Source organism: Amblyomma americanum, chromosome 7, assembly GCF_052857255.1.
Source record: "Amblyomma americanum isolate KBUSLIRL-KWMA chromosome 7, ASM5285725v1, whole genome shotgun sequence".
NCBI classification, from domain to species: domain Eukaryota; kingdom Metazoa; phylum Arthropoda; class Arachnida; order Ixodida; family Ixodidae; genus Amblyomma; species Amblyomma americanum.
The window spans coordinates 133413821-133422896 of NC_135503.1; the positions used below are offsets into that span (position 1 = coordinate 133413821).

Genomic DNA, 9076 nt, shown 5'->3' on the forward strand with positions numbered 1-9076 from the left:
CATCGACCCATTTACCAAGCGTTTCACATTCTTTTTCGAGCAGTTTTGCAAGCATACACCTTAGATTGCGTTCGTTTAGTTTCTCTTCGTACGCAATGGCGCTAGACCGTTCGACTGCTTTAATTTTAACCTGTTCTTTGCAAAGTTCCCACTGTTGCCATATTTTCAGTGCACTACTTGGCTCTATTTTGCTGATTTCTCCAATTACTGCGCGGTTAAAGTCATTGTCCTTAATTTGCTTATTTATTTTCCACAGATCCCAACTAAACACACTGCCCCGTTTTTTCGCTCCTATCCCACATTCTACAAAACAGTGGTCCGAAAAAGACACCGGCACTACGTGGTAACTGTCGCATTTTGGAATCACGTCAAGCGATACATAAATGCGGTCAAGTCGAGCATGGCTTCTCCTTTGAAAGTGTGTGTACTTCACACCGCTCGCGCCTGAACACCCTTGCACGGTTCTTATCGCAGGCGTTCAGGACGCAGTTGAAGTCGCCCATGATGATAAGCTGTTTCACGAAACAAAGACGCTGTTCAACACTTTGAAAAAACGCGGCCCTTTCGTCCGCAACATTTGGGGCATACCCACAGACAACCCGCCACTCAGCGTTATTCAATGCAAAATCGACAGCGACCCATCAACCAGAAGGGCACGAGAAATGATCGTGCACGACAAGACCCGGCAACTTCTTTACAAAAAGGACGCTACCAGCAGATGTACCAATCGCATGGCTTACAACAGCGCAGAATCTAGACGTGAAACGTCGCATCATGCTCCCGGTCTCCTCATCCCCGTCTACTTTTGTCTCCTCCACGGCCAGTAGGTCGATATCGTGCTCCATTAAAAGTCGCTACACTTGGCTTTGCTTTTTCTTTCCTGTCCAGCCCCTAACATTTAGTGTGGCTACTTTCAACAGGGTTACAGAAGCCATTTTCGCACAGAGTGAAGAGGCGAAAAGCATGGTGCTTACCCTTCCCGTCTAGCACATGGCTAGACGCCGTCGTTGCCACCGGAGCCATCCGGTGCAGGCCCCTGACCTTGCCGCGGGGCTGCCTTATTGCCGGCACGCTTGTCCGCCAAAAAGTTTGGCGTCGGTCTGAGGGAAGGCCGTCGGGACTGAGCAGTTTTTGCTGGCGGCTCCTCACCACTGGAAGCAGCCGCCTTGTCCCCTTGGTTGCCGGTCAGGCCATGAGGGCGCTTGGCTGAGGCGGTGCCACTCGCTGAACGGGCGCAGCTCTGGTCCTTGTTGCGTTGTGTCTGCTCCGTTAGCGGACCCAACGGGTAGCGAAGAGCCGATCGTCAGAAGTCGGGAAGCAGGCACTCGGGCATCGCGTTTGACGACGATGCAGAGACGAGTCGAGTAATAGAGAAAACTAACAGAGATTTATTTACATGGTGATCGAAGTGATTTCGGTCCCACAATGAGCACTGCGGCTCGTTTTAAAGGGTCCCGTCTCCCCAGGTCCCTAGTTGGGGAACTTGGTTTAATGAAAAGCGTCCAATCACTACCCTTTTGGGTCACGTGCACTTTCTTCGGGAACCACCCACCGAGACGTCCCCGACACACCCTCGCCGCTTCCTGCAGCAGCGATGACAAACACGAAAGGCCACCCAGGTGGAAGGAGCGAAAACAAGGCACAAGTCGAAGCAGCACTTGCGAACAGAGTTCCGCACAATGGAAGAGGAGGCGTCTTCAGAACGGCTGGTACACAGGTGGTGGGGCTCGCTGTAAACAACAGCAGCCGCGTCCGCCGCCGGGCACGGGCCACCCAACAGGACACCCAGACACACTCTCGCCGCCTCCGGCAACTGGTTGTAATGGGCTTTGCCACTTAGCGCACGACCCTCTCGGCGCCGCTTTCCCGATGCACACAATTGAAAACATACGCGCGCCGGGAACCCGAGGAAGCAGCTGATGCTGGTACTCTGTTTCTTCAGGAAGTCTCTGCAGCTCCTTTTTTTTTTCCCTCAAAATGACGGCTTCTTGTTCTCTGCAGGCCAGTTTACTTCCTAGGAAGGCAGCATCAGTTGAACAACACAGAAACCACAACTGCAAAGCAAGCAAGTGCCATGACTCTCTCCCTGAAATTTACCAGGCTTCTTTTCAACCAAAACGGTTTTAATCCTTGCACAATTACGGCAGCAATTGAAGCAACCTGAGCATTCTTCAAACATACAAACAAAAGTTGAAGATGCCCGATAAAAAGAAAGTGATAGTACGCATAAGTCAGGAAAAAAAATGCACACAAGCCAGAATCTCCGAGGCTATCAGTTACACTAAAAGCAGCGACTTAAGCCATCGGCATTGCCGTTCAATTTACCTCTTTTGTACCGAACGTCAAAAGAGTATTGCTGCAGTGCGAGGCTCCAGCGGAGCAGTCGGCCGTTTTTAGGGGACATACTCTGCAACCACGTGAGAGGACAATGATCCGTTTCAATGGTGAACCTGGAACCGGCGAGGTAGCATGCAAGTTTCTGCACAGCCCACACAAGACAGGCGCATTCCTTCTCCGAGGCGCTATATGCTTCTTCTCGTAACGTAAGCTTGCGGCTAGCGTAGAGCACCGGATGCTCTTCCTCCTCCTCGGCTCTTTGGCACAATACCACGCCCATGCCGCGGTCACTGGCATCGCACTGTACCACAAATGGCCTTGAATAGTCGGGTGCCTGCAGCACAGGTTGCCCCATTAGCGCCCTTTTCAAGGCTAAGAAAGCCTTTTCCTTTTTTTCGTCCCAGCGGAGGATCTGCGGCTCGGTTTTTCTGAGAGCATCAGTGAGAGGACTGGCAAGCTCTGAATAACGTGGGATATAGCGCTGGTAGTATCCGGCTACTCCCAAAAATGACCGCACATCCGTTTTAGTACGCGGCTGCGGGAAATTACTGATAGCTGTCACCTTCACCTCAGATGGTCGACGGTGGCCTCGCCCCACTATGTGACCCAAGTAGGTCACCTCTGCACGTCCAAGCTGGCATTTCTGAGCTTTCACTGTCAGACCCGCGTCGCGAAAACGTTCAAGAACCGTTCGCAGGTGCGTGATATGCTCGGACCACGATCCCAAAAACACCGCCACGTCATCTAAATAGGGCAGGGCCAAATCGTGCAATCCCCTCAAAACCTTATCCATCAGGGACGAGAAGCAGTAGGGAGCGTTCTTTAAGCCGAAGCTTAATACTTTAGGACGGAATGTCCCTACGGGCGAGATAAATGCCGCATATCTGCTTGCCTGTTCGGTAAGTGGCACCTGCCAATAGCCCCGAACGAGATCGAACGTAGAGATATACTGAGCGCTGCTAACTTTCTCAATTCTCTCCTCGATGTTGGGTATGGGGTAGGTCTGATCCTTGGTTATGAGGTTTAGCCTCCTATAATCAATACAAGGACGTGGTTCCTTGCCAGGGACTTCCACCAAAATGAGCGGCGAGGTGTAGTCACTCTCGCAAGCCTCAATGATGTCGAGGTCAAGCATTCTTTTAATTTCAGCCTCCATAATCTCCCTTTGCCGCGGCGATACCCGGTAAGCTTTCGAACGTACGGGCTGAGAGGAAGTAAGCTCGATGTCGTGAACTATCATCGTAGTTCTGCCTGGCTTGTCTTTGAATTCGCGCACGAGTTCTGTTAAATCTCTATTTTGATCAACACTGAGCTCAGTAGCCTCTACCATGGCCTTGATCGCTAGGTCAGTGCTGCCCTCGTTTTTCGGAGCGCCTAGTTCCGGGAAATCTAACGGCGTTTCTTCAGGAACATTCAGCGACATGTTTACTATCTTTTCTCTTTCTCGGTACGGTTTGAGCAGGTTGGTGTGGTATATCTGCTGTACCTTTCGCTTTCCAGGCATGTTTATTATATAGTTCGTGTCCGACAGTCTCTGAATGACTTTCGCTGGGCCCTCCCATTGAACTTCTAGTTTGTTTTTCTTCGAAGGCCTCAGTAGCATTACCTCGTCTCCGGCTTCAAAACAGCGTGATCTCGCCGTCCGGTCATAATAGTGCTTGGCCTTTACTTGCGCTTTACTCATCTCGCGTCCCACCTGCTCCTGCGCTTTGTGCAGTCTTTCAAGCAGCGCGAGCACGTATTCAACCACCGTGGGGTCATCTCCTCGGCCTTCCCACGATTCCCGAAGGATGCGGAGTGGAGATCGCAGGGAACGGCCGTAGACCAGTTCCGCTGGTGTGAATCCAGTGGCCTCATGAGAAGCGGTTCTGAGGGCAAACATTGTGGCCGGCAAGCAGGCATCCCAGTCGACTTTGCGTTCGAAGCACAGTGCCCTCAGCACGCGTTTCATAACCGAATGCATCTTTTCCACTGGATTGGACTGCGGGTGGTACACTGAACTATTTATTAGTTTAATCCCGCATCTCTCCAGGAAGGTTGTAGTTAGCGCGCTGGTAAAAACGGTCCCCTGATACGACTGTATTTCCGCGGGAAACCCGACCCGCGCGAAAATGGACAGGAGTGCGTTTACGACCTCTATTGAGCTTAATTCTTTCAGCGGCACTGCCTCAGGAAACTTAGTAGCGGGACAGACTACAGTTAATATGTGACAGTAACCAGACCCTGTTTTGGGAAGGGGGCCAACCGTGTCAATCACGAGCCGTCGAAATGGCTCTGTGATCACCGGAACGAGCTTCATTGGGGCTTTCGCCTTATCTCCTGGCTCGCCCACCCGTTGACATGTGTCGCAGGTCTTTACAAAATTCTCTACCTCCCGAAAGCATCCCGGCCAGTAGAATTCCTGCAGCAAGCGGTCCTTCGTTTTCCTGAGCCCTAAATGACCCGACCACGAACTACCATGAACCAAGTGCAAAAGATCACGACGGTAGCGTTTAGGCACGACTAACTGGTCGAACTGTACCCCTCTGCGATCATGATACCTACGATAGAGTACCCCGGACCTTTCTTGAAATAGCACATTTTTCTTTGCAACACCTTCTTCATCCCGGCACCTAAGATTCTGCAGTGTGGAGTCTGCCCTTTGTTCAGCCATCAAGGACGATCGGTCCACCCCTAGCAATCTTTGCAGGCTATCAGATGCCGGTGTTATCAGAAGCTCACCAGAGGCCTCTTTAAGCTCCATACAATTTTTGCTACTTTCAGGCCTGCCCAGAATGTTTACTTCTTCAGTCGCCGTTGCGGGGACCTTTCCTGACGCGTCAGGAGGCTCACTTTCCACCGTACCAACGCTACTTGACGCTTCCAGCGGCATGGCCTTAGCGGCAATTTTTCGTGCTTTCGAGCGAGTTAGCGCGTAGACAGTCCCCTCCCCGAACACGAGGTCCTTCTGCCGCAGCAGTTGATCTGATCTGTTTGAAAACAGATAGGGGTACTGCATCGGCAGGCTGGCTGACACGGCAGCCTCCGTATGAAGTACTCCAAAGGGGCCTTCAATGCTTATGTTAGCAATAGGAAGGCACACGCTATTGGCTTCCACCGCCTGTTTAATCCAGGCACACTCCCCGGTGAATTGCCCTGGCTCTACATACGATGGGTGGACTACGTCCATTGTAGCTGCCGAATCTCGCAGCACGCGACACGGCTTTCCATTCACTACAAGATCTCGGATGTAGGGCTCTAGAAGCTTCAAATTTTCCTCGTTGCTGTCCACTGACAAGCAAACAACTTTTGGGTTTTTGCACACCGCCGCCATATGTCCCGGCTTTTGGCAGTTATAGCACACCGGCGCCCGTCTCTTTTCAAATGCTTTCTTTTGGCGCTCTTCTGCTTCAGGTGCTTCCTCTTTTATCCCCGCGCCCTTTTCTGAAGATTCTACACTCCGTGCCTGCTCCTTCACTTTGAAAAGTTGCCCCCTCTCTCCAGATGCTTTCCTGTTCTGGTATTCTTTCTTAGGGCTTCCCTTTCTGACGAGTGCACGGCGTGAGACGAACTCTTCTGCCAGGTCAGCTGCCTTCGAGACAGTCGTAACGTCTTGCCTGTCTTGCACCCAGTGCCTTATGTCTTCAGGCAACCGACGGTAGAACTGCGCGAGGCCGAAGCATTGCATCATTTTCTCGCTTTCGTCATACGCCTTAGCTTCTTTTAGCCATTCTCCCAGGTTAGCCATCAGCTTGTACGCGAAGTCTGGGTATGACTCATCCCTCTGCTTCTCGGCGTTGCGAAATTTTTGACGGAATGCCTCAGCTGACATTCTGTACTTTTTCAGCAGACTAGACTTCACTTTGTCGTAGTTGTCTGAATCTTCCTTACACAAGCGGGCAATCACATTGGCAGCCTCACCTGACAATAGAGTCAGCAAGCACTGTGGCCACGTTGCCCTGGTAAACCCTGCCTTCTCGCACGTGCGCTCGAAGTTTACCAAAAACAGACCTATGTCCTCTCCTTTCCTATAAGGTTGCATGAGGTCTTTCATTCTGACCGACTTGGGCTCTCCTACGCTAGGTGCTATGCTCTCACCGCTTTCGTTTCGAGCCTTTAGCACCTCCAGTTCAAGACGCTTAAGCTCAAGCGTTTTCTCTAAGCGTTTATCATTTCTCTGTTCTGCTTCCCGCTCTGATTTCTCTCTTTCCGCAATTAGCTCCAGACATTCTGAGAGCTCATCGTCGTCTGCCTCAAGTGCCTCGATAGCCGCGATGATGGCTGGCTTTCTTGTTTGGTCCCGGACATCCAAACCCAAATTTTTGGCCAACTCCAGCAAAAGCGGCTTTTTTAATGCTTTCAGATCCATGGCTGCCTCTAGAGCTGCAAGATTTTCACTTTACCAGGAAATATTTCAACTTACTTTGAAACAACATGTCAAAGATAGCCACAATATACAAAACCTTTGTAAGCTAACTAAGTACAAAGCCTGGTGAAACCTCAGTGAAGAAAATCCCAGCACTCACCGAACTGTGCAACCATGATCCCAGCGGAGTCGATCCCGACGCTGCCAACCAGTTGTTGCGTTGTGTCTGCTCCGTTAGCGGACCCAACGGGTAGCGAAGAGCCGATCGTCAGAAGTCGGGAAGCAGGCACTCGGGCATCGCGTTTGACGACGATGCAGAGACGAGTCGAGCAATAGAGAAAACTAACAGAGATTTATTTACATGGTGATCGAAGTGATTTCGGTCCCACAATGAGCACTGCGGCTCGTTTTAAAGGGTCCCGTCTCCCCAGGTCCCTAGTTGGGGAACTTGGTTTAATGAAAAGCGTCCAATCACTACCCTTTTGGGTCACGTGCACTTTCTTCGGGAACCACCCACCGAGACGTCCCCGACACACCCTCGCCACTTTCTGCAGCAGCGATGACAAACACGAAAGGCGACCCAGGTGGAAGGAGCGAAAACAAGGCACAAGTCGAAGCAGCACTTGCGAACAGAGTTCCGCACAATGGAAGAGGAGGCGTCTTCAGAACGGCTGGTACACAGGTGGTGGGGCTCGCTGTAAACAACAGCAGCCGCGTACGCCGCCGGGCACGGGCCACCGAACAGGACACCCAGACACACTCTCGCCGCCTCCGGCAACTGGTTGTAATGGGCTTTGCCACTTAGCGCACGACCCTCTCGGCGCCGCTTTCCCGATGCACACAATTGAAAACATACGCGCGCCGGGAACCCGAGGAAGCAGCTTGGAGCAGTTTGGCCAGACCAGCGGATGTCCGTCCGAAACTCACTGTCCCAAGGCTCGGGATATTTCGAAACGTAACATCCTGCTGTTTCTCGCTGTTCATTGGCTCGGCGTCCTTCGTTGCCGGGATACTCACCCCGTTTGTCGACGTGTTCGCCTGACTGACGAGTAATTCTTGCTCTTCACGTTGCTTCCCCCCGTTGCCCTCTTCACTAGTGTCTCCGCTGGGAGGCCCCGAAATATCGGTCGTCCCAGCGGCCTTGCCAAATTCCTGGACCCCTTTTCCCGCCTCCTCCGCCTCGACGACATCCATCAGAAGCTATGGCATACCGTCTCCCGATACCTCACCGGTAGCCACCACGTATGTGCGAACGCACTCACTATCGCCGTGGCCATAACGCCTGCATTTAGAGCACCGGGGTACCTTGCATTCACGTCGAACGTGACCCGTGCCACGGCACCGTAGGCACTGCATAGGCCCCTCAGGCACCACAACAAGGGCCAGCTCCCCGGCGATGCGTAACTGGTGTGGCAGGTCGTCAACCTTCATGCCGGGTTTCAGTTTCAAGAGAACGGTTCTGGTTGTAGACCCCTTCTTGACGTCCGGAACACGCCAACGCTCCCGGCTCACCTCCGTTACGTTCCCAAATGCCGCAAGTGCCGTCCGAATGTCGTTGTCGGATACACCGTGCAGCATCCAGTGCAGCCGTAGTTTCACCTGTTGGTCGGCAGGATCGATGATAATGAAGCGCCGTCCTTTAACTTTCAGTTCCTTGAACGCTGCCAGCTTCTTCGTTGCTTCGATACTGTTGAGCGTGACCGCCCAAACATGGTTGACCTGATACGCTCCCAGCGCCACAACGTCGGGGAGCGCACTGGCGATAGCGAGGACGTCGCGGAAATCCTCGACCCTGTAGGGCCTAACTCGCACGTTGCCGTGGAAAAAAACAAACAAAAAAACAGTGTTTAACACAACACGACCGGTAGGCCACGTAGGCAAAATAACTTCGTAGTCCTGGTCTTTATCTTCAATCCTGTTTCCGCGGCCCGCAACGGGCGCTATATATCGCCGCTCCGTCGGAACTCATGATCCTGCGTCCGCACCGAACGGTAGCCGGAAGTAGAATGACTGCGCCGCTCTGCTGGACGAAGTAGCGGGCATATGTTTCAGGTATTTTAATTTCAGTCAACATGCTGGCCATGCGACGGAGTATGTCGAGTAAAATGCAGAGAGGGGAAAAAAAGATTTAGCAGAGCGTGGTTTCGATCAACGGACCTCTGGGTTATGGGCATAACACGCTTCCACTGCGCCACTCTGCGTTTCTTTATTGCCTGGTTTTGGCTCATAACATTTAACCAAAAAACACACAAAACACTATGTACACACGACACTGTCGTTGTCAGCCAGCAGGAGTCTGGCTTCGTCATACTAAAATTCACGAAGCATACAGAGCGGCTCCAGCCTCGAGAGCCACTCGGGAGGCTCCGAAGCGGCTTTCTGGATGGCCAGAAA

The 9076-nt window shown here is 52.2% G+C and overlaps 1 protein-coding gene across 1 annotated transcript; it reads right to left on the reverse strand.

Moving 5' to 3' along the window:
- Positions 1-994: 994 nt before the first annotated feature.
- Positions 995-6956, reverse strand: LOC144098077 (uncharacterized). The gene is made up of 3 exons (XM_077630631.1): positions 4560-6956; positions 3302-4205; positions 995-1261 (listed from the first exon to the last, which is right to left on the reverse strand). The coding sequence occupies exons 1-3, from the start codon at positions 6683-6685 to the stop codon at positions 995-997; spliced, it is 3297 nt and encodes a 1098-aa protein (XP_077486757.1). The 5' UTR covers positions 6686-6956.
- Between the last annotated feature and the right edge of the window lie 2120 nt (positions 6957-9076).